The following is a 25,111-nucleotide window of genomic DNA, read 5'->3' on the forward strand; positions in this document are numbered from 1 at the left end:
GGTGTCCCTTCAACACATGTATCTACTGGTGTCCCTTCAACACATGTATCTACAGGTGTCTCTTCAACACATATATCTATTCATATATGTATCTACCAGTGATCCTTCAACACGGACCAACGTCCTTAAATGTGATGGTCATCGCAGTAATCTTGGAGTTTCTTGCTTGAGATTAGAACAATAGGACTCTTTTGACCCTGGTTTGGCAGACAGGGTAAGACGCTGTCTAGAGGAACAGTATTTTCTTCCTGCTGAATGGGAAAATATAAGAAGACAATCAGTTTGCTGAGTTTGGGAGACATTAATCTCTCGTTTATCGTGTTAGGAAGAGATTAAGTGGGAAAATTGAAAGATATAACAAAATACATGAGGAATTGCCAGCTAGTATTGTATCAATCAATTCATGCTTTAGCAATCCAGAAAGACAATAGAAAGCTACTGCGACACATGATCAGAAGTTAGAACTAAACTCCTTTTTATCTCATCGAACGCGTAATTATGAATAGTAAGACCTTGCTGCACTAGAACTTCCGTTATCATTCCTATTGAGATGGATTTTCAATATGACAGAGCAAGCAGTCGATAAAATCAATGATTGTAGCAGAATCGCTAAATCTAAAGCTTAATCAACCAGAAACTGATGACAGAAACAAAAATAGTGGAGTCAAGACTTGCGTCGCTGATGAATGGTCTCCTGCAAGTCTTTCACCGTAGTCTACAAATCTTCATACAGAAGTAAATTAAGTAGACACAAATTCAGAAATAAAGAAGCAATAAAACAGTTAGATTCCGATTTTCGGCTCTATCGCACAAAGATACATCAGAACAACAGGCTCCATGTAAAGAAACACAACAAAGTCCGCATAATCTCATTAACCTGGAGAGCTTCCGACTACAATAACAAAGAACGAGAAGCTCACCGAATCATCGATCTGAAGGCCGGCAGCGATGATTTTCTCTACCACTCCTGGAAACAATGGAGACCTTCATTGATTGGACGAAATGTGGACGAAGTATACACTGATTCTTGTTGCAGCAGCGAGGTATTGTAAGAGAGTGAAAAGAGAGTATCCATTAAAATTTTGTTATAAATCAATATTCAAAAAAATATATAAAAAGGTGAGGAAAAATTGTCCATAGAGAATCCATAAATCTGTCCAATCTTGAACACTAATTTTTTTTTCTTTTTTTCTTTTTTTTTCTTTTTTTTTTTTTTTTTTTTGTAAAAGTGAGGATTAAAAATTTCGTAACAAAAATAAACAAATATTATTTTAATAGTTTGAAAATAAAAATGAAAATTTTAAGTCTATTTTTGAGATATCAATTATCATTTTAGATTTAAACTTTTTACTTAAAAAAAAAAAAGAAAAAAAAAAAAAAAAAAAAAAAAAAAAAAAAAAAAAAAAAAGATAGTTACTTTAATTTTTAATTTTTATTTTTATTATTTCGTTGCATCTGATCGCTTGAAGAACAAGCAATTAGTTAGTGCTTTCAAAACAAAAGGAACAGTGAGATAAATTTTGGCGGGAAGGAAAAATGGAGGTCGGCGGAGGAGGAGATGGAGGTTTTAGTCCTCGCGCCACCGTTGAAGACATACAGAGACGGCTGCTTCGACCGTCGTCGATTCACTCTCCACCTCCGACGCCGTCAATCTCGATATTCTACTTATTTCTCCATTAATTTCACTAGTAATGTTTTTTAATCTCCTTGAGACCTGAACTTCTAGAATTTCTCATGTTTATTTCCAGGTTTTCTCGCGGCAAAGATGTTCAAGGTCGAAATTCATCGCAGTTCGAGGCGAATGCCATGGGGCTTTATCGTAAACGAGAAGCAAAAGAAGGAGAAACTGCGAGCAGGAAGAGGAAACTCGAAGATTACTTGGATCCGGTTCTTCTCTCTGCGGTTTCTTCGAAGATCAGTCGTGCGCAGAAGGTTCCTAAGATGACGGTAAAGAGAGAGGTTAGGGATTTTGAGTGGCCCGTCGCTGAATTGAGGATGTTGATGGATGATTCGACGGTCGGAAAGGGGAAAATTAATACTGTTAATCTCGGTAATGACTCTGATAATCTCACAGAAAATGATGAAGAAGGAGATGTTAAATTCTCTACTCCGTTTCAAAAATTTGAGCAGACTGCGTTGGTACTGTTCGAATTATGAACTGAAATTGAAATATTAACTAACAAATGTAGGAATGTACAAAACTGGATAGAGATAAAGAAGATCGGAGGCTTGTTTCTGTTTATTTGCATTTTGTAGTCATACAAAGGGCCCTCTCTCGGTCTGAGATGAATTCTTCATCCCAATCTTGAAATCCCCTGGCCATTTAATAACGCACATAATTTTCCTTGCAAAATCTGGAAACGCATTTCTCTACCAGGGACTCTATCAAAGCACAAAATCCGTGCTGGATTGTAATTATCGGCCGAGAGGACTGATTCGGAGGGCTCCGCGGAGATTTGCGGTCAAGTAGAAGGATAGCATGCGACGGCACGCATCTCTGAGGCTACCTGTGGCCACGCCCTTTGAAGGTATCAGAAGGCGCAATACTGGTACCTTGCTTTCCCCTTCTGACGCTTCTGGATTGCCATTTTTACATGTTAATGTCATACATTCATTACATGAAGAAGAACAATTATCATTAACATTTTAGCGCTATTTTGATGAACCGATAACATTTTACTATGAGTATGATCCTTAAAGAAAATGAACCAAACTTTGTCAAGTAAAATTGAACTGGGCCTTATTGTATGATCATTTTGTTAAGTAATTTTTTAGTTGTCCTAAAATTATTTGTACTTTGAGAGTTCTGCATTGGCATGAGAGAAAAGATATTCTCGCATGGAAAGATCATTCTTGTATGAGTGTTTAGCATGGTAGATTTCCCCCCTTCTTTTCAAGCCAGCATAAAAATTCCAGAGAGATCTGTTTTAACTTTCTGGCTGTTTATGACTAAAGTTCTGCTAGAGTTAGGTAAACTGAGGTGGTTAAGACTTATGATATAAGGTTTAATTAGTTGTATTACTGTTTTGTTGATAGAACCCAGAAGTATATATAACTTCTATCATCTTTGATCACTGATTGAATAATACTATTGCTCTTTGTGATCATTCTCTGTGAGAATTTGTGAAGTAGAACGGGGATTGAATACCAAAGCATAAAATTTTATTTACTTTTCAAATTATTAGAATAGAAAAGGAGATACTAATTCTGGGACTTAGATGGCTTTTAAGAGGGTAACAACATTCATATGGGTAGTGAGTTATAGTTGGAGTAATACAATAGTTAGTAATTTTAGGATTAGCTAGTCTGATGGTTATGATCTTTTTGCACCTCTTTAGTTTTGGAGAGACCTGATTAACTTGGGAGCCATAAATATGATCAGTCTTTAGAGCCGTATACACAGTTAATTCAAATTACTTGATGAACATAACTTGTCGCATTTCGATTTGTAAAAAACTCTACATGACAAACGTGGAGCCAAATTAGATAAAAAAAGACTCCACATAGTGACCTTTTTTAATGAATTTATCTTGATGAGAATAGAACTGATTTTGGTGAACTGGCTACCACGGAATGCAACAAGCTGAAATATGTGATTTTTTTATTCGCTTGATGAGAAGCCTTCAGGAGGGGCCCACTTTGCTTTATGGTGGATTTGGTAAGTTATTTTTTAAAAAAATGTAGTAGTTACGTCAGGTGTCAAGTTTGGTTTATGTAGCATTGTCTGATGGAATCTTTCCAAGAAGTCACTTCTATTTGTATAAAATCAAGTGGCAGTATCAGTGGTGATTTTCCAATCAATGTTTTAAAAGGGTTTTGAAGCTTACATCTTAAAGCTCCCTTCTAAATAAACTTTAGATAAAACTCTACCATTTAGCATTGACAGGTATGTGTTAGGACCACACAACAACACGCAATAAACGTAAGGAATAAAGAGTAAATGCAAAGAGGAATATTGGCTTCAACTTTATATTGATGAGTTTAAGTATGTACAAGGTATATATATAATTCGGTTTACTATATATAGTTTATTAGGTATAGTCATCTATTATATATAATTATGTATCGCAGGTAGTTTTACTAGATATAACTTTTTACTATACACAATTACTTACTATATATGACTATTACTTTATATGTCATTTACTATATATAATTTTACTATATAATTGAGTAAACTACAGCACTCTCCATAACCTAACGGTATGCCTTGTTTGACCATAGGTTTACATCTCCCAATAAACCTATTAAGTTGGAAAGTTTTTATGTCTTGTGTAATGATTAAATGAATAATATTAATTTGTTCCTTTTTAAACTATATATTAAAATTTCTTTGTATATGGAATGTTAAGACATTTGTTGGGGGCAATGCAATCTATTACTAGTAAAAGGGATTACTTTACTTTATGGTGGATTTTGTGTGTTCTGTCTTTTAAATGCTATAGTTACATTAGATATCAAGTTTGTATATGCATAATTGTCTCATGGAATCTTTCTATAGAGTCATTTCTACATGTACAAAACTAAGTGGCAGCATCAGTTGTTTCTTTAATCAATGTTTTAGAAGGCTTTTAAGGCTTGTATTTTGGGACTTGCTCAAAGTATGATTCCAACATTTAGCCTCAAGACTTATACCTTCTTTGGACCATAAGAGGCTTATGCCTCCTTGGAAATGCGTTAAGATCGAGGTCTTTACAACCCATAAAATGATTAGAAGAGGCGAAATAAACAAGCTTGTAAAGTAGTTCTTCTTTGGAATCAGATAATATACGCACCATTGATTTGATATACTAGTTTCCCATACTGCAGGGCTTAAACCGAACAAGAAAGTGAAAGATAAAGGGTAAGAACCATTTATAAAAGACGTGAAAAGGAAAAGGCAAAAGAATTATTCTCTTGATTTGCTCAATCTCTGACCGCTGGTAGTGTATGAGGTGTTAATTTGAGGTCCTTATCATAGTTTATCCGATATTTGTATGATGTTTACTATTCCTTTGATTCTCTATGCTTCTGCTCATGTCTGCTGCTTGCAGGCTACAGGGTGCCACACCACAGATTGATGCTACTGACCTTTTCTTTACTCGGCCACCACGACGGACGAGGAGAGATGCCTGCCCATTGCTGATGGTTGTACTCTGTCCCTGCTATTGGAGAATCATTGGGATACGAGACTTGCTTTGGACTCTCCATCTACCGTAAAACTTCCCTTTTTGTCGACATTTGGAGTTGCATTTACATGAACATGGAGCATGGAATAGACTTCCAAAAAGAAAAAGGTCCCCTCCATTTTCATTGTTTATTTTATAAAAAAAAAATTAATTTGTGGGCGTTAATATTTATTGATTTTAAGGATAAAAACGTCATTTCAGTTTCTTTAGTTTTTTTTGGGCGATTCTATCGATTTCCTTTTGTTATTTTTTTTCTGTTCTTTTCTATCTGCTTTTTTTCTCTCAGCATCGAATCTGAACTTGGTTTTTATTCCAAACATTATCTTCTCCATGTTAAATTTATCTCAATTCTACCATTTTCTTCCAGTTCATCTTCATATGAATTGACTGAATATGGGTAATTGGATATCTCACTGTTCTCTAGCTTAATGAAGTGACTGAAATTCCAGTTCATAATATGAAAACAGGGAATAGACGTTGCCCTGGCCTTCTGTCGAGTTTGTGGGCCTCTGATGTCACTGCAGTACGAAAGTAGTCTCATTGTGGTCTTTTCTACCATCCCTTTTGCCCTGCCAATCAGAAAATGCTCGAAACAAATGGCAACCCCTCTCTTTCTTACTGTCTGTTCTCTAATGATTTGAATTCAATGTTTTTCTTCTTAACATTTTCCTCGCCTGCAGCCACCGCCTTTGGCGTCTCCTAGTATATCAAATCAACCACCTCGGTCTCAGCCCAGCGCTTAGGAGGTCCAGCGTATTGATGGCTCAACAGGTCTCTCTCTCTCTCTCTCTCTCTCTCTCTCTCTGTCTCCGAGTTTCTTTACTTTGTATACTTCTGAATAATGAGCTGAATTTTTTTAAGTTTGAATTGATTTCTAAACCAGGACGACGGGTGGCCTTTGGGATTAAGACTACTAAATGCTAGAGTTGGATTGCTGGAAAACCGGGACTTTTCCGGATCAATCTCCTTCAACACTTTGCCCACTGGATCTCCGATCTCCTTCACGGACTCTTCAGATCTTGATTCTCAGGTATGTTCGTCTTATTTTTTTTTTGTAGTAATTACGAATCTCCACAGTGTCCGCTTCCCCAAAAAGGCTCATATTAATGTAAATGTATTACTTACTTATAATAAATGTATGCTCATCCCTAAATTTGTGAATATAGGACTCCCTCTCCCAACAATCTTCTCCCCTTTTCTCTGCACTTTTTGTGTTGTAAATGGTCACAATTTGTCTTTTAACTTCTCCCGCTTTGTGTTCCGATTGATTGCAGTCAAGTGGGTCATTCCTCCATGCTAAAAGCATCAGTGGAGGTAGTCTAATAAGCGGTTCTGACATCGTGGAGCTCTCGAGAAGATCATCAAGAGTGGGAAGCACAGAAACCAGCTTAGGAGGATACAGAAAGAACGACTTCAAGTCCAAGCCATGGTTGTTTTCTCTTTGCTGTAAACTAAGCACCGACGCTGTGAGCGTCACCAGAACTCACTCGCTGGCTCACTTTCTGGAAGCGGAAAGGAGGAGAACCGCCGGTAATTGCCGGAGGAACCAGCTGAGAGCAATGATGCAAGGGCGGCCACGTCCCAATAATTTGTTGGCCAGCTGAAACACTCTCTTTAAGTGAGGTACTTGGGACCCTTCATTTTCTAGTTTGGTTATTTTCGTTTCTTCTCTCTTTTTGTGCATATTCGGATGGAGAGTGTTACTTTGTGGGTTCTGTTCATTTAAATTCGGAATATGAAAATTGAAGTTAATCTAAATGTAGGCCAAACGAGGTAATTGTTAGGTACTATTTTCTTTAGAATGATACATTCAAAATTTCGTACACTCCCAAAAAGTTTACTAAAAAAGTTAATGTGAATATAGACGGTTTAAATTAGGAGTAGGGGAGGGATTGAGAGAACTTTCTAAATAAAAGTTTTTATGTCCTGTTTTAAAGAGAAGGATAATAAATTTTCTAGTTTTCCAAAACTTTAGGTTGATTTTGATTTGAATCATAGGTAAAATGTAGATTAAAAAGGGAAGTAGTATTTTTAAGTTTAATTTTTTAAAATTAAAAAAACTTAAATAATTGTCAATTTTTAAATATTGAATCTTCCATTATTTAAATTGTGTATCTCTCACATGATTGATTGAAGAAATCTAATGTTTGAGTTAATTATAAATAATATCAACAACATTTTACATGTTTCATATAATTTTCTTTTTACTAAGTTTGATTTTTCATTTGTAATTTAAGTCTAAGATTGATCCTTTCCTCAACCAATTAAAAATATTAAATTTGTGATGTTTTACGTTTAAATGATTGTTTGAATATTTAATTTTTAATCGTTCTTTATCATTTATATACTATATCTGGTATATAAGTACGGTAATAACATTTATAGATTCGACATCGACATTGAATCTATATTTTCATTATATAACCAAATTTTAAAAACAATATATATGTATATATACTTTTAAAAAAATCAAATAAATTTATATTTCATATGAAAAAAAGGAAAAGTTGTGACCTCTTTTTAATATACATATTTTCAGAAAGTTGACTCATAGCGGTCAACTTTTGCCGTCTACGTCGTTGGAAGAGCTAATCCGACAAGGATAATGTTTGCACGACTTTGGAATATAATTATTTGGCCGATTTAAATAAAAATACTTAAAATTCATTTGATATCCAAATTTAGTTATTTTTTAAAAATTATAGGTTAAAAATATTAATAAAAATATAATGTTTTTCATCCAAATTTTAATGATGATAGAGATGTTTTTATAACAATTTAATTCTTTTTTTTTTTTTTGGTACTTTAAAATTTAGTGTGATTTCTTACCCGACCCATTAATAAATTAATTAAAGATCCAATATATTTATAAATTTTAAAAAAAATCTAAATCATTAAATAATAAAAACTAACCTTTAGTTTTGATAGATTTTTTTTAAAAAAAAATATAAATTAAATTATTACATAATAACTTTCCCTTCCTGGGCACTTCTTACTCTCAATGCTTTAAAACGCGTGGAAGGTTTTCACACACTTATAAATAGTGTTTTGTTCTCCTCCCACAGGCGACATCGCTATGTGTTAATGTTGTCATTAATAAAAATTGGTATAATGACACCTATATTTATAATTATGATTTACTTTTTGAGGTTAGTTTCTTAAATAACATAATTAGAACAATAATTATTAACATGTATTTTTAAAATCTGAAACTTCAAATAAACATATTAATTATTAAAAATGTTATTTTTTATTTAAAAAGTATTAAAAAATTATCATCTGACTTGCTCACTTTCATGACATGACAACAACACTTTTATTATTATTATTATTCAAAGAAGGTGACATAACAACTAAAAATATTTAAACAAAATTCGAATTTTAAAAGTCAAAAAGGGCACTTATTGAATTCTTAAGAATTTAGGGACTAAAATGAAAAGTGGAAGAAATATTTTTGAGGGACCTAAAATAAATATTATGGTAAAGGAAACAGCTAATTATTGACCAATTTATGAAGCTTTATTACAACTCAAAAACATAACAAAGTACTCACCAAGCATACCTGACTCAGTAACGACATACTCGACCACCTTATACTTACTTAAGATGATAGAATCGTACGAACAACGCTTGTCGCCGTGCTTCTTAGACGTTCAAGTAGATTTTATACGTGTAGTGAACATAACCATTGGTATTCTACCATATCCAAGACTTTGTTACATTGACTGTCGAAGAAGATTCCGAGCGGAAGATGCTATACTTAGAAACTCTTATCGACGTCCTCGCCACATTCAACCGAAAACCGTCCTGTACTGTGGCTACCAATCTTCCCAAATGAACCTAAAGCTGATAAGCTCTTGAAGCTACTGCTACCCTCACTGAAATTCGACTTCCTCGACCGCCTTGGTTTCGATGAACTAACTTCAGATTCTTGATTATCAGCCACCTTGGTCTTTGCCACGAGTAGTTGAGTAATGCTGCTTCGACAAAACGGGCAAAGCGGGGCGGTGGGACAAGTGCTCGAGGTGTTTTGCTTCTTGTAGCAGCATAAGGCTAGAGTGCAATGGGCACACATTTGATGACCACATGGATGGACCTCTAAAGTACACGCCTGTTCGAAGCATATGCAGCATAACTCGACGTCGCACCCCTGTTTGAAAGTTTTGAAAGTTTGAAAGTTTCGATGAGCAAATAAGAATCAGAATATGTCCAGTTTGAGGAAACTACATCAGTATGTTTCACTCAATGAAAGTCATTGTGAAATCCCACGTCGGTTGGGGAGAAGAACGAAACATTCTTTATAAGGGTGTGGAACCATCTCCCTAGCTTACGCATTTTAAAAACCTTGAGAGGAAAGGCCAAAGAGAATAATATCTGCTAGCGGAGGGCTTGGATTGTTACAAATGGTATCAAAGCCAGACACCGGGCAATGTGTCAGCTCAGCGAGGAGACTAAGCCTCGAAGGGATGCTGGGCCCTGAAGAGGGGTAGATTGGGGGTCCCACACTGATTGGAGAAGGGAACGAGTGTCAGCAAGGACACTAGCCCTGAAAGAGGGTGGATTGTGAAATCCCATGTCGGATGGGGAGGAGAACAAAACATTCTTTATAAGGGTGTGAAAACATCTCCCTAACAGACGCGTTTTAAAAACCATGAGAGGAAACACGAAAGGGAAATCCCAAAGAAGACAATATTTTCTAGCGGTGGGATCTTAAATGATATTACCTCAAAAGCATGAAAGTCCGAGCGGAAAAACCGTTATTACCTCAGATTCTGCATCATCCAACTCAACATCGGATTGTAACGGAGACGGAGATGAGTAGGAACTCTCCTTCAATATGGCCTTCTCCCTCTCCATGTTTGCTTCCACTAAGGCCCTCTCTAGCAGAGCTTTTGCCTCTTCATTTAGCTCATTGATGAATTTAAATTTTGATGGCCAAACAAGAGGCTCTGCTGCTGAAGGATTCAGTAACGCTGCACACGCTCGATTCTTCCGTTTCATAGCGATCGAGTAAGGTATTCTCCTACAAACATGTATTAACAAGTTCGAGCAATTAAGATCGAGTATTCATAATCATATTTGATCCACAAGTTCATGATTCATATAACATGCTAGAGCTTACCCAGCTGAATCCACTTGTAATCTTTCAGCTCCCCACGCAAGCAATTCTCGAACGCATTCTAACGAACCACTTCGAGCAGCTAGATGAAGAGGCGAACTCCCAGGATAGCTGCAAATTGTCATGAAAGATCAGCTCATACAAACACAATCAATATCACAATCAGCTTAATATCTACCCATAAGCACAAGTTGAAGCACAAACAAGAGCCCCATTCGCCAAAAGTATCCGAATGCACCGTGGCTGTCGTTGTCGTGCAGCTATATGCAACGGAGTAGCACCTCCTCCGTCTCGAATATTCACATATCTAATAAACCCCCTGCCGACGACATCCAATTCAAGGTAAATAACGCATCAAAACACGAAAAATCAAGATCTATGGGGATAAGAACTAACCAAGTAGCTGCAACAGGAGCTGAATGAGCAGCAGAAATTATAGCTTCTAAGCAATCAGAGTGGCCAAAATAAGCAGCATAATGCAGGCAGGTTCGTCGATTTAGAGAATCAAACATCAAAATCTATTGATATCATATGAATAAACACATTGTTATGTAATTGAAACAAGCATACGCCAAGAACATTCAATAAATCATACAAATTAGGACACAAACATTTGCTCCTGCTTCAATCAATCTCTGCACACAAGATATCTTCCCGTTCATCGTAGCCAGCATTAATGGGGTCTAAGTTCATCAAATCCAAATCAAATTAGATTCAAAGTGCAAACAAAATGGATTAAATGTTCTTAGCGATTAGATGAAATCATTACCTGTTTATTGCGATTCAACACATCAGGATTCACAGACCGATCCAAGAGCATATTAAGAATCTGATAACAAATGCCCAAATAATCATTCACAAATCAAGAAAAGAAAGAACAAAAGAGAAGGAATCAAGACCCACCTCGATCTGACCATAAGCAGCAGCGATGTGAAGAACAGACATTTTAGTACGAGGAGTGGTGAGTTCCAACATAGTTGGATCAGCCTCCAGCATAGTCAGAACGAGCTCCGAATCCCCATTTTGCACAGCTCGGAACAGCCCATTTTCATGGTGTTCGCCGCAGCTCAGCCCTTGACCCATCAGCTCTCCAGGTGGGTTACGCCGTCAGTTCATGGAGAAGAAGTACCCAGCAACTGATTCACGCGCCACCGCCTGCGGAGGCTGACCGGAGTTGGGCTTTGCTGTTGGTAAACGCTGAATGTGAAAGGGGAATTTCTTGTGGAGAAAATCGTGGAGGAGTTGGCCTTCTTCGGCTGCTTGACCTTATTGTGTGAAATTTATGACCATTGGTGTCGGAATCTGACCCATTCCCCAACGAATCCGACTGCCGTGTATTTTTGTAATTTAATTAACAAAAAAAAAGACAAAATTAAAGTTAATTAATTATTAATTTAATCTCAATTTGTTTTTGTTTTTTCTCTTTCTTTTTCTAAAGTTTCAAAAGAATTAGGCTGGTTGGTGAAGTTAAGCTTTTACGGTAAGGATTATATATATATATATATATATATATATATATATATATATATATATATATATATATATATATATATATATAATAATTGGAATATTTTGATTTTCCACCTACAGATATTTCAGCCACCGTCATGCTTACTCTAATAAACAATTTCTATTATCTATCTCGATCGGGATGAGCTAACACACTATCTCACACTCTTATGTAGTCAAGTAGTTGTTCGACCATTCCACATCACCAAACATGTCAGTCTTGATACTACATGATATGTTAATCTCGTCAACCCAGAGAGAGTTAGTGGTCGTCATGCTTGCTCTAATGAACAATTTCTATTATCTAGCTCAATCGGGATGAGCTAACACACTGTCTCGCACTCTTATGTAGTCAAGTAGTAGCTAACCATTCCACATCACTAAATATGTTTGTCTCGACACTGCATGATATGTTAGTCTTGTCCACCAAGAGAGTGTTAGCTTAAGATTTATGTTACAAAAAGATATAGTACTAAATGACGCTTCTAGAATGTTAAGTTGCAATAAACAAACGCTTTTCAGAACATTACGTAACTAACCATGGACAAAAGATTGGTTAAAACTTAACTAGAAGTGAATATCGTGTTATACTTTACTTTATACTTACTACACGTGAAGCATAGCTAAAACACTTAATATATAAGACCAAATATTACTTTATATCGACTTTTAATATTTTATTTATAATATTGTTTATATACATTCCATCAAACCCATAAATTTGTATCTTCAAAATTATACAAATATTCTCGATTATATGAATATATAAATTATAATAATACTTTATTATATTGATCGAAATTTAAGACTAAATTGATACAAAACGCTAATTATCGATAATTTAATAATAAAATTTTAATTAGTAAAATAAAATAAAAAAGAATAATACACTTTTTGGTGGTTGCAAGTAAATATTTGTCAAGTGGAATAGAATAGCAAAGTTGACTCAAAAGTGGGAAAACAATTCAATACTTAAAACTTTGAATCCTTAAGGATAAAAGGATTTACAAATATCAACAAGAAAAGAATAACGGGCTTTTACTTTAATATCTTGCTTTTAAATCACGAAAACGAGCTAAATTCGACGATTGAGATGTTTTCAATCTTGCTTTATCAAGATATTAGTGTTGAGTATGAGAATTTGAATATCATATTCAATCGAAGAATGTGTATCAATTACTGTTAAGTTAGGCTCGCTGCTAAGTATTTGAATGGTAAAATCAACATTGTCGTCGTATTACTCGACCTAATTATGTATGGAATAAGAAACAAGTTTAGAACAGATAAACTAAATCGACGATGATCCATGAGTGAAATGACATAACAATAAATATTTGAGCTAGGAATTATTAAATAGATTTTTGGTGTTATTAAGAATTTGGCATAGGATTGCTACAAATCTACTCAATTTTCTGACTTTCTATTCTCTTTTGGGAGAAGTATCCAATTTTATTTCATCATTACACTAACCAACTTTCATAAATATATTGAATTCAATTCATATTTCTTATAATTAAAAAAATTATAAACTTTATTTAATTAAAAAAATTATAAACTTTATTTAATTAAAAAAATTATATAGATACTTTCCTCTCCTCCGAAAATCCACCAAAATCTTAGTTGCTGGAGAAGTAGAGATGTCCCTGTCATTTATTTCATTGTTCATCCCGTAAAATTTTTCGTTTATTTTTATGGAAATCGGAGTGGAAATTTTCCACATATGAATTGTGGGAATCGGGTTCCCGCGGGTAATTTTTTCGTGTATTATTCTCTTTAAAAAAATAATTATTTTAAGCTTTTCATTTTTCAAAATAATCTTTATTAAAAAAATCATAATAAATCAATATATTTATAAATATATATATTTATTTATTTATTTAAAGTAATATTAAAATTTTAATTTTTAGAAATGACGGAGGCAGAATATTATATCTCCATGGTTTCTAAAAATTGAAATTTTAATATTACTTTAAATATTACTATTAGAATCTCAAAATTAACTAATTTATTTTTTTAATATATGTGTTAAAAATATATTTTTATTATGCAGCAGAGAGACAGAATAAGGCAGGGAATTGGACAGAAACGGGGATGAAGAATATAATCACGTCCCCAATCCCATTTAAAATTGAGAATTCGAGAAAAGAGTCTCACTTGCCATTAGGGGTGTACATCCAACCCGACAACCCAAACCAACCCAACTCGAATTATAGGGGTTAGGTTGGGTTAGGTTGTTTTCTTAACCGGAAGTGACTTGGTTCGGTTTTGGGTTCATAGGATAAAAAACTCGGGTTGACTCGGAACTGAATAAAACTTATAAATTATATTGAGAACTCTTACGTATGTAAAGGTTTGTATTTATTTATTTATTTATTTATTTATTACTATTATTATTATTATTTTTGTCTTCAATCAAAATTGAAAAATCTTAACCTAAATCTATCTTACAGTTGCAGTTTGGGATTATTATTTCCTCTTTCTCTGCAGCCCAGCCCAAATCTCTTTAGGACAGCCCAAGCCCAAAATGGACTGCTCTCCATCTCTCAGCGTTAGCAGAACTCCGCGGTGCACACATCTGCACCACTCTCTTCAAACTTGGAAGCGCCATTGCCAGAACCTTGCACCTTTTCTCTCCGCCTCTCTCACGAAACCGCTCGTTTATTGACGCCTTAAGACCTCCTTATATCTACTCTGCTGAAGCGAGCCCGATTGGTCTTGTGGATCACTCCGATTTCAAGACTTAACAGGTTCGATTCATCTTTATCTCATCAGAATCTGGTGATTAACGGAGTTCTTTCGGCAACTGATTCTGTGGATTGTAACTCATAGTACCTCACTTTCTTGGTCAGTCGCGTTTTGGTCTTCAGAGGTTTGCTTCAACTTTTTATGAGCCCCTTTTTTAACTGATCAGAATCTGGTTAGTCACCGTGTTATTTCGGTAGCTGATTCTGAGATTTGGAGCTCATATTGCCTCATTTTCTACTGAATTGAACTGTTAAATATATATTCTAGTATTAGATTTTTCGGTTTCTTATATGGTTTACTTCTTTTCTCATGCCGGATTTTGGGGTTTAATTAGTTTCAGGCAACGTTTAATTTATGAGGGTTTTAAAATTTTAGCTCTAGAATGAGCTTAAATGAAATTTAGAGATGTTTTGAGGCATTCCTAGTTTTATGGTTGAAGTATTGTTCCATGCCCTTGTTTAACTTTTTTTTTTTTTCTTTCTATTTAAATAATTCGTCTCAGTGTTTGCTTCTTTGTATTTAGGGCCTTCAAGTCTTCGTACATTTGAAACCTTGCATTTGTTGGTGAAGTAACAGGAGAGCAATCATGGATGGTAAGTTGACAATTGTACTCTATCAATAATTAGTGACTGTTCTCTTTGGTAAAGAGTTTGCTTGAGCAACTTCATTTTCTGCTTCTGTTTTCTGAACTTTTGTTTCTGTGAGTGTCTGTGCTGGGATAGTGCTGAATGCTCATTTTTGTTTACTCCCATAATTCAGTGGCCCGATCTCTTGTTGACCGTTAGATAATGTATTCACTGTTGTAAATGGAATAAAAAGGTAGTATGTAACAACCCAAGTTCACCGCTAGCCGATATTGTCCTCTTTGAGCTTTCCCTTCCGGGCTTCCCCTCAAGGTTTTAAAACGTGTTCACTAGAGAGAGTTTTCTACACCCTTATAAGAAATGTTTCGTTCTCCTCTCCAACTGATGTGGGATCTCATAATCCACCCCCCTTGGGGGCCCAACATCCTCGTTGGCTCACCGCCTGGTGTCTAACTTTGATACCATTTGTAACAACCCAAGCCCACCGCTAGTAGATATTGTCCTCTTTGAGTTTTCCCTTCCAGGTTTTCCCTCAAAGTTTTAAAACGCATCCACTAGGGAGAGATTTTCACACCCTTATAAGGAATGCTTTGTTCCCCCTCCAACAGATGTGGGATCTCACATATTATCTTTCTAAAAATAATAAGGAACACATATGTTGTTGGTTTCAATGTGTTTATTATCCTAGAGAATGTTTCCTTAATATTGTTGCACAATAACAATCCCATTTGAGAAAGGTTGATTCTGTATGTTGTCCAAGTTTTCTTTTTCCTCCTTCGCCACTGTCAGCCTTGTTCCGATCGGAATCCAGTCACATACAAAAGAAATCCACCAGCAACGGCAGCAGCATGATCAAAACTACTAGCTACATTAAAATTTAAATTTGGAGACCCTTTGTTTGCCTTTAGATTTTCATCCAATATGTATTTGAGACTCATTTGCTGTTTGATTTTGCCCATGTTCGAGTGCAAAAGGAAATATTGAACCAAAAAATCATAAGTTTTCATTTTCGATCAAACAATTGCAGCCAAGTGATTCAATTTCATGAGCTGCTTTGGGACAATAACTTTTTTGGATTTTAGACTCCTCTTTCAAGTTTTTTACTTTTCTTAATTTTCCTATGCACGTCTAATTAAATATCCAATCCTCTTTTGTTACTTGCAAAAGTATAAATAGAAGTCAAAAGATTGTTTAACTTGGTAATTGAATTTGTTTGAGCTGAAACAGACTATAGTTGACTAATCTTCACCATTTTGGCTACAGTCGACTCGCAACCAACCATGGAAGAAACCATCTTGGTTGGTGATGATTTAATGATGGGGCCACCATCACCTATCATTCCACCTGAAATAGCATCTCATGTGCTTGAAGGTGTTGATTTATGTGATGGTATATTGAGGAATCTCTTTTTATGTAAGTTTTGTTCTTTATTAGTAGTTGTCATTATCTTTTATTAGCTCTTCTTATAGAATTTAAGCTTGCTTTCCAATTTTTCTTTATAGGCTTGCAAATCAATGATATCGAACCTTTTTGTCAAGATGAAATAGCTGTTTATCGACAGTGTGCCGAAAAACGGGTAACACTAAAACTTATTGAAATTCAAATTTGAGATGCCAGTCTTTTCTTATTTCTAGAATTGTTCAGTTGAGGGCTGCTGGGTGCTGGGAATCCATTAAATTGAATAAACAGCTAGAACTCAGTTCTTATTTCTAGAATTGTGGAAAAACTTTCCATAATCCCTTTGATATTCTTTTGGGTTGATTCCTCATCTCCCATTATATTTTGTTCCCTTGCTTCTTTAATGACACCTTCCTAATTATTTGACTGCATAAATAAATTGTAGGATAGAGAACTAAGACAACGGCTTCAAGATAGCGAAAGAAAATTAGGGTCATCAATGCCTCTAGATGCAGCAAAGGAAAGGGCTACGCAACTTGAATCAGAAGTAACGTCATTGGAGAGGTATGCTAGCACTCTCCAGCAATTACAATTACCGACCATTATTGTCGATTCTGAATCTTGTGGTAGATTTTATTTCCTCTTGCTGAATTTATACATTAGTTTCGTCAAACTGGTTGATCTTCGGTCCAAAATAATTCCCCCTGCGTTTCTTAAAGATTACGAGGTTGATTATATATATCAAGAAATTTTTTCAAGGATACCTCGCTACATATCTTTCGGGTCACTATCTCAAGAACAAAGTCGATAATTTTTATGGGTCGACATGGCTATGGATATAGATTGGATGTGGTGATTAGAAACGAACCCTCCTACTTTTGAAGATTGACCCTTGATTGGGATGAGAAATTGAGGATCTTGTTTTGTTCTTGGATGCTAGATGGGTTTCGTTATCAATTCTCTCGCAATTACTCATCTTTCTTGATTCAAGCCAATTGAAGAGGATTTTTGTAAACTGTCTACAGAAAGTTTTACAAGGAGAATACCTTATCCTTCCTCCTTTTTACCTACTGTTTTGTGAGTTAATAGAATGGATTCTAGTCGAGTTCACGTTTCCCTTATGTAACTTGATTGCAATAGTGTTCTGTTTCACGTCCCTAACTTTCCCTCATATATCCTTTTGATCTGCAGACATTTGATTCTTGCTAGTGGAGTTGAGGGCATCGAAGGATTCCGTCAAAGATGGAGTTTACACGGTCGACTCACCGACACCAAGTAATCTTGATCTTCTGTTTCATCACTCAGTGTCACTTCCGTCTACATTTTTAACTACCAATTAAACCGATTTCAGTAACTCGGTAAGTATCGACGTTAACCGCTGTCTTGCATCCATTTTCATGCAGGAAAAGGCTGGAATCTTTAAAGCAAGGAATCGAGAACAGGAGAGACGATAAGCCAGCAGCGGAGAAAACGTCGACTTCCAAAAGATGGTTCTTTTAATGTAAGTGCTTGATTCAGATACCAGGCTTCTTCCCATTTGGTTCTTAAAGGCTCAATGAACAATGATTCTTCTGAAATGAATACAAACAAGGGGTTGAGTTTTAGGCTCTAATTAGTCTGATACGGCGTCGTTTTACAATTTTCTTGGCATAAAAAGAAGCTATTGGCTAATGAAAGATACTGTGTTAATTATGTAATCATGGGCAGACTCAGAAAATTAGCTTCTTTGTTACTTTAATAATAGATGTTTATAAGAGATCGGGAAATATTGATTAATTATCATGATTTATGAATTTATCCACGTGTTGAAATCGATATGGCATGAAAGCGCGTGCCATGTGTGATCAAATCAGTGGAATGGAGCGTGGGGTTAAAAGATAGTTTTGTCTTTTCCTTTTGTGATGCGTGTAAAGCACAACCCACTATGGCGCGTCGATATCACTGAAAAGTTTCCGACATTCTCTTCCCACAAATTCCTTCTTTTTGACTTTCTTACGTGTCCCATTCTTATTCGTTTATTTACATTCTTTTCCAAACTTATTCACATTATTTTTTATTTAAAGCCAAATTATATATATAAAAAAGAAAAACCCTTAAAAACTATTATTTATTTCAAAAATCTCTTTTAAAAAAATTACTTAGTAAAAATTAAATGAAAAATCAGCTTACGAATGGTTTCTAATAATTTTTTTATTCTATAAAAAAAATGTGTAAAAATAATATTATCCACAGTAATTTGCAACTTTTGAAAAATATGATTATATTTTAAATGAATAGAAAAATTCAAAACTATTTTTTACAATTTCATTCATTCTATTATTTACTTTTTTTAAAAAATACTTCTTGCGTGTTTTATTTTACTATATGTACTTTTAAATGATTTAATTTAATTCTCATATTAAATTTAGTTTTCTTAAAGTATATTTTTTCGATTAAATTATATTTTAAAAAACTTTAATTTAGGCCTTTAAAATCACCTAAAATCATTTTAATTCACAAGGCTAAATGATTTGTTTTTATTAATTTTTATATGATTTGTTTACATTAATCTTATTCATCTCATAATTTTAACCCAATAGAGATAAATTAAGTTACAAAAAAAAAAAAAAAAAAAAAAAAAAAAAAAAAAACACTGAAGCCAAGAAAATAAATTTCAGGTGCATTATTTTTTGCCAAATGACCATTTTTTTTTTCTTTTTTAATTTTTAATGCAAATAATTTCAATCATATTAAATTACCCATTTAACCACGAATTGAGGTTGGAGCTAGAATTCAGTGTGGAACTACCTCTAACAGGATTGAAAATTCTAGTTTAGACAAAAAAAACGAGAGAGGGAGCAAAAAAAAAAAAAAATCTTTCAATTAGCTAAAATGAGTTAGTAGCAGAGATTATATTCCCTAATATGTATAGAAACTAAGGTATAAAACTACCGTATTATATATTTATTTACTTAATAAATAAATAAATATAAAGTGCTCGTACTATATTTAAATTTTTAGAAATGATGTTAAAAAGAATATTATATTATATTCTCCGCAGTGAAATATTATTAAAAGTTATTAGAATGTTTTATATTTTTTAAATAGAAATTATTTATTAAAATGTTTTTTTTTTCTTTAATGTAAATATAAAATTGAATATTTTATTTTCCCAAATTAAAAATTTTAGACAACACTCATCACTTATAAAAACTACTAAAAAGAGTTGTTCAACATGAAACCCTAATTTGCTTACAAAAATAAAATCTAAGCTTAAGAAAGAAAAAAAAGCATAAAACTCTCTTATATTTAAGAATGGGAAGAAGATGAAGGATTAAAAGCTGTCCAACAATGGCGATCACTTCCTGCAACAACTCCCCACAATGGCTTCCCCTCCTTAACCTTTTGTTGCCCGACCATGTTATAGCTCGACGATGCCTCGACGACATTATTTCCGAGCAACCGAGCTGGTTGCAATTGGTGAAGCTGAAGCTGTTGTGGCTGCCATTGATGTTGATCAAACCCTAAAAAGTTGGCCATCCCAATGGGATAACTTGAACCCTTGACTCCTTCATTTTGTGTACTAATCGCATTGTAATTTAATCTCATTGCTTCTCCTGCTCAAAACTATGTTAGTTCATCGGTTTTCAAGTATAGTTTAACTAGTTAAAACGATGTAACGAGTATCAAACGCTCAAATCTCGACTGATTATTCTCGAAAATTAAAGACGGTATATTCAAGTTTTTAATAATCGTCGGGAACCCGATTCCTACAATAACAAATAGATAATTTTGTGGGGATGAAAAATGAAATAGGAGGTGGGGACAAGGACATGAAGGCTTTTTCGTCTCTATCTTGCCCCGTGGACATCTCTAGGTGTAACGACTCTAAATTTTCTACTTAACCTAAGACCGGTATTGTACACATATCATGATCCTACATAATTTCAACTAAGGCTACATCGATAAAATTAGAGACCCCACATTGATTGCGGAGGAGAACGAAAAATTAAGGGTGTGGAAACATTTCCCTAGTAGACGCATTTTAAAGCCTTGAGGGAAAACCCGAAAGACAATATCTGCTAGCGGTGGGCTTAGGTCGTTAAAACAAGTTTGCTAGTGAGAGGTTCCACACCTTTATAAGAAATGCTCGTTCTCCTCCCCAATTGATGTGGGATCTCTAATTTTATCCATTTAGGCTTAGTTGAAATTACATAGGTTCATGATATGTGTACAGTACCGGTCTTAGGTTAAATAGAAAATTTAGGTCATTATACCTAGAGATGTCCACGGGGCGAGATAGAGATGAAAAAGTCTTCCCGTCCTTGTCCCCACCTCCTATTTCATTTTTCATCCCCATAAAATTATCTATTTATTTTTGTAGAAATCGGGTTAATAACCAAAAATCCACTACACATATATTCCTTTCAAATTTTTTAATGGATAATTTTATTTTTCCTAAAAAAATATAAAATATCTTAATAAATTGAGGTAAAAAGTTGGTCTAAAAAGTGAAAAATATCCTAAAATTAAAATAATAATAATAATAATAATAATAAATAGAAATGGTGATTTAATAAAAGAATTAAGCTTTTCATGAGTTGATATGATTACCAGCTGCAGCAGTAGTAGAGGATTGGCATGGGGAGTTAACCGGAGATTTGGACGCACTTTTGGTTCTTTTATTATTATTCCGGCGGTAGCCACCACCTACCGGGACGCTTCTGAGAGCGCCGCCTCTGGTCCAGTACCGGCGGCAGGTCTTACAGAAGTGGCGGGGTTGAGACAGGCTATAGTTGTTGAAGTAACAAAACTTGGTGTTTCTTGATTCACATCTCGGGCACTTCAGCCGTGCCGGATCCGTCATCGACTCAGGCCGCCCTTGCGGCAGCGCCGGCGGCGGCGACACCGTCTGAAAACCAAAACAAGTCTTAAATTAATAAAATTTTGTAGGGAAGAAATTAAGAAATGAAATGGTTACCTGTTCTTCAAAATTTGATGGAAATGGCATTGTTCTTCAAAAAAATTGATGGGTTTTTTAGAGAGAGAAAGAGGTGGGAGGGGAGAGAGAAAATTTCATTACATTTTAGGGTTTTAATGAAAAATTAATTATATGAACTAAATTTAAAAAAAAAATAATTAAAATAGACAAAAATAATAATTTAACTCAAAATTAAAGTGCTTCAAAGCTCTTACAAAAGGAGATGGACCCGACCAAATGAACCTTTATCACACATGGGTCATGTGGATGTTTTTTTTTTTTTTCCATATAATAATAATAATAATAATAATAATAATAATAATAATAATTGTTCAAATAGACTAATTATTGTAAGGAATAATATTTCATGGATCTTTGTTTCATTAAAGAGAATCAAACATTCTATTTTCTTTAATTTATGCATTTTTTTAACTATAAAATATTTAGTTTATGATTAAATAAATTAGGATATGTTCTAATGTAAACTTAATTTAAATTACTAAATTATCCCTGGAAAGGTTCTAATGTAAACTTAATTTACCATTCTAGACTATGGAAATTACTAAATTATCCCTTCAAATGTTATAATGTAAACTTAATTTACAATTCTAAACTACGAAAATTACGAAATTATCCCTTGAAATGTTATAATGTAAACTTAATTTACCATTCTAGACGGAAAATTATGAAATTATCCCTTGAAATGTAAACTTAGATTATGAAAATTACTAAATTATCCCTTAAAATGTTACCATGTAAACTTAATTTACAATTTTAGACTATTAAAATTACAATGTTACACATTTCTAGACTATGAAAATTACAAAATTATTCCTTGAAATGTTATAATGTAAATTTAATTTACAATTCTAGACTATGAAAATGACTAAATTATCCCTTGAAATGTTACGAGGTAAACTATTTACAATTCTAGACCATGGATATTACTAAATTATCCCTTGAAATGTCACCTTTCATGTTTATATGGCTTATATCACAGGATATGAATATGTTTTTTTTTTTTAGTATTATATAATTTAGAAGAAAAATTAATTTGGCCACATGAAATTCTAAATATATATATTTTTCAATTTTTGCATGGACGTATTATGAAAAGCTGTTTGTCGTACGTTCCACCACATGGGCACCGCCATACATGAAATAATAATATATATAAGAATAAATATACATACATGATACATAGATGTATGTATGTATCATGTATGTATATGTATATTATATTTTGAATTTGTATTTATATATGAAACGTAAATTATTGAATATTTGTTTAATATTGTTTTAGGAAATAGAATCGATTTAATTGTATCAATTTTTATCTTAAAAAATTAGACCCTTAAATATACACAATTATTATAATTTCTACCGAATAATTAAAAAAAAAATCATTTTCTCACCAAATTAAATATAATTAAGGTGATTTTTTTTGTGAAATTAAGAATTTGAGGTAAAATTTAATACAATTAATTGTCTAAAAATATCTAAAAAAAATCATCTTCTGGCCCAATAGTTTGAAGAGCTTATTACCTAAATCTACTGGATATTATAAAAATGTTTAAACCAATTTTTAAAATTTTTTTAATTAGCTTCGGACGAAAATACCCTTATGAATCGATATTTATTTATATGGATGAATTTTAGTTTATAAAATTTAAAAATTATTTTTTCTTTCAAAATTTAGATGGAGTTTGTAGAACATAAGGTTTAAATAGATCGAGCGTCGTTAAATAAGTCTTCTTTAAGGATCAAAGATATAGAAACTCTCATTCACTATCATAGTTTTGTCCAAACTCTATTGAGTTTACTGTTCTTCATAGTTTCTTGAACTTTTTTGGAGTCTCGCTCTCAGAGTTCAAAAGTATACTCTCTCCTATCATACGACTCTGTTTTCATATCAGGTCTTCCTCTTTCTTTTGACCAACGTGGAGTGGTTTGACTTGCACCTCAAAACCCTTAATACTTAACTTTGAAATTTGAGGGCTTTGTTCCCGAAACTCCCTTCTCCCCCTTGTTGTTCCCTACTTAGCTTTTAAAAGCTAAAACGTTCACATTGAAGCTAAAAGCGTGCCACTAAAAAAACTCTATTTTATTTCAATTCAAAGACCAACATGGGTTTTAAAAAATATTTTCCACTTGGAAGAAATAAAGTTATTTTTAGCATATGGAAATATAAATTACTAATTTGAAGAATTTAGTTTTTATATATATATAATAAATAAATAAATGGTCACTGTCTTAGAAAGAAAAAAGGGAAATAAAAAGTAAAAAAAAATAATAATAATAATAATAATAAAAAAATCTGTACCAATGAGATATTTTGAGTTGGAAAAGATATGATTCCATCCAAATCAATCCGTCCATGCATAAATCCTATAGCCTTTTGGACTTGGGCTATAAGTAGGAATCCAACATATTGGGGGGTTTTCTTTCTAATAAGTTATTAAATAGGGGACTAAACTCAAATTTTAAACTTAATATCCCATTTAATATAATTTAAACAAAATTAGATAATAAAAAAGGATAAATTTTTACTTTTGTCTTTTTATTTATTTATTTATATATATATATATATATATATATATATGAAAAATCATTAAATAATCCATAGTACTTTAATTATAGAAATATGACGAATTAAGGTCGATGATGGATTAATTTACTTGTAATAATTAAATGTAAAAGGAGAATATTATATTTAATTTAAAAAAATAATTATTATTTAAAAATTATATTATTTTAGTATATTAGATATTTGTTCTTTTTGATCCACTCCCAACAAAAAGGAAGTATAGTTATACATATCTAATATTAATTAAGATATTTTTGTACTTTTAATTTTGTTTTTATGCCACTAATTATCTTTAAATATTTAATTATTCCCCCTTTTTTCAAGTTCACTTCCAATGCATCCAACCTCCATTTTCAATTAACTGCTTTTAAAATATTTATTTATTTTAAATTATATATCATAATAAAAAAAAAAATTGGCTTATTTTAAGCCTTACAAGTTTTAAATATTACCAAACAAACTAATAATCTATTTTAATGGATTTTTTTCACTCTGCAATTATTTAATTAAAAAAATCCTATACGTGAACTAATACAGATTTTGCATTGGGCCTGTTGACCCATTGGGCTGAAAATAGAATCAAGGCCCAAATTCAATCTAACACCCGGCCCAATATGTCCCACTTGTGATTTATTTATTTAATTTTCCTCCCCTTTTTATCATTTTATTAATAAAAATATCTCACATTCAAATATGAGGGCACCTACCTAGGAATGTTCAAAACCCTTATTTCATTGTCCCATGTTGGCACATGAATGGGTAGGCTAAAAAGCAACATTATTTTAATAAAAATAATAATTAAATATGAGTTTAAAATAGGGAGAAATTTTCGTGTTCTTGCTGTCGTTCCATCGTTAACAATAAAAAAATAAAAAAATAAAAAAATAAAAAAATAAAAATTTACTTTTTTTCTTGGGTTTTAGTATTATTCTATCTCAATTATGGGTTTGGTTTTTATTTTATTTTAATTTATTTTTAATTTATTTATCAATATTATTTGTGTAAGAACAAACAAAAAAAAAATGTTATTTTTTTAATTAT

At 33.1% G+C, this 25,111-nt stretch overlaps 5 protein-coding genes across 8 annotated transcripts; 3 read left to right on the forward strand and 2 right to left on the reverse strand.

Moving 5' to 3' along the window:
- The first annotated feature begins 1,472 nt into the window (after window positions 1-1,472).
- Window positions 1,473-2,574, forward strand: LOC111782239 (uncharacterized). The gene is made up of 2 exons (XM_023663072.2): window positions 1,473-1,646; window positions 1,749-2,574. Exons 1-2 carry the CDS (start codon window positions 1,537-1,539, stop codon window positions 2,155-2,157), a joined length of 519 nt encoding a protein of 172 aa, XP_023518840.1. The 5' UTR covers window positions 1,473-1,536; the 3' UTR covers window positions 2,158-2,574.
- A 2,901-nt stretch (window positions 2,575-5,475) lies between these two features.
- LOC111781890 (uncharacterized) lies at window positions 5,476-6,926 on the forward strand. Of its 3 annotated transcripts, none has more exons than XM_087119919.1 (4): window positions 5,476-5,699; window positions 5,849-5,939; window positions 6,052-6,198; window positions 6,443-6,926. In XM_087119919.1, the coding sequence occupies exons 1-4, from the start codon at window positions 5,626-5,628 to the stop codon at window positions 6,770-6,772; spliced, it is 642 nt and encodes a 213-aa protein (XP_086976045.1). In that variant the 5' UTR covers window positions 5,476-5,625; the 3' UTR covers window positions 6,773-6,926. The 3 variants fall into 3 exon arrangements, with proteins under 3 accessions (XP_086976045.1, XP_086976046.1, XP_023518387.2); XM_087119920.1 differs by having other exon boundaries at window positions 5,487-5,691; XM_023662619.2 differs by having other exon boundaries at window positions 5,629-5,767.
- Window positions 6,927-8,608: 1,682 nt separating this feature from the next.
- Window positions 8,609-11,582, reverse strand: LOC111781771 (putative E3 ubiquitin-protein ligase XBAT31). Its single transcript, XM_023662464.2, has 8 exons — window positions 11,191-11,582; window positions 11,057-11,116; window positions 10,899-10,970; window positions 10,684-10,805; window positions 10,466-10,606; window positions 10,291-10,398; window positions 9,933-10,191; window positions 8,609-9,318 (listed from the first exon to the last, which is right to left on the reverse strand). The coding sequence occupies exons 1-8, from the start codon at window positions 11,368-11,370 to the stop codon at window positions 8,929-8,931; spliced, it is 1,332 nt and encodes a 443-aa protein (XP_023518232.1). The 5' UTR covers window positions 11,371-11,582; the 3' UTR covers window positions 8,609-8,928.
- A 2,772-nt stretch (window positions 11,583-14,354) lies between these two features.
- LOC111780996 (uncharacterized) lies at window positions 14,355-18,299 on the forward strand. Of its 2 annotated transcripts, none has more exons than XM_023661390.2 (7): window positions 14,355-14,665; window positions 15,065-15,134; window positions 16,389-16,538; window positions 16,628-16,701; window positions 16,969-17,087; window positions 17,715-17,798; window positions 17,927-18,299. In XM_023661390.2, the coding sequence occupies exons 2-7, from the start codon at window positions 15,128-15,130 to the stop codon at window positions 18,021-18,023; spliced, it is 531 nt and encodes a 176-aa protein (XP_023517158.1). In that variant the 5' UTR covers window positions 14,355-14,665; window positions 15,065-15,127; the 3' UTR covers window positions 18,024-18,299. The 2 variants fall into 2 exon arrangements, with proteins under 2 accessions (XP_023517158.1, XP_023517156.1); XM_023661388.2 differs by having other exon boundaries at window positions 14,355-14,543.
- Window positions 18,300-19,686: 1,387 nt separating this feature from the next.
- Window positions 19,687-21,620, reverse strand: LOC111780995 (dof zinc finger protein DOF3.2). Its single transcript, XM_023661387.2, has 3 exons — window positions 21,484-21,620; window positions 21,117-21,414; window positions 19,687-20,119 (listed from the first exon to the last, which is right to left on the reverse strand). Exons 1-3 carry the CDS (start codon window positions 21,511-21,513, stop codon window positions 19,812-19,814), a joined length of 636 nt encoding a protein of 211 aa, XP_023517155.2. The 5' UTR covers window positions 21,514-21,620; the 3' UTR covers window positions 19,687-19,811.
- Between the last annotated feature and the right edge of the window lie 3,491 nt (window positions 21,621-25,111).

This window comes from Cucurbita pepo, chromosome 19 (assembly GCF_057944985.1).
Source record: "Cucurbita pepo subsp. pepo isolate OVF chromosome 19, ASM5794498v1, whole genome shotgun sequence".
Classification (NCBI taxonomy): Eukaryota; Viridiplantae; Streptophyta; class Magnoliopsida; order Cucurbitales; family Cucurbitaceae; genus Cucurbita; species Cucurbita pepo.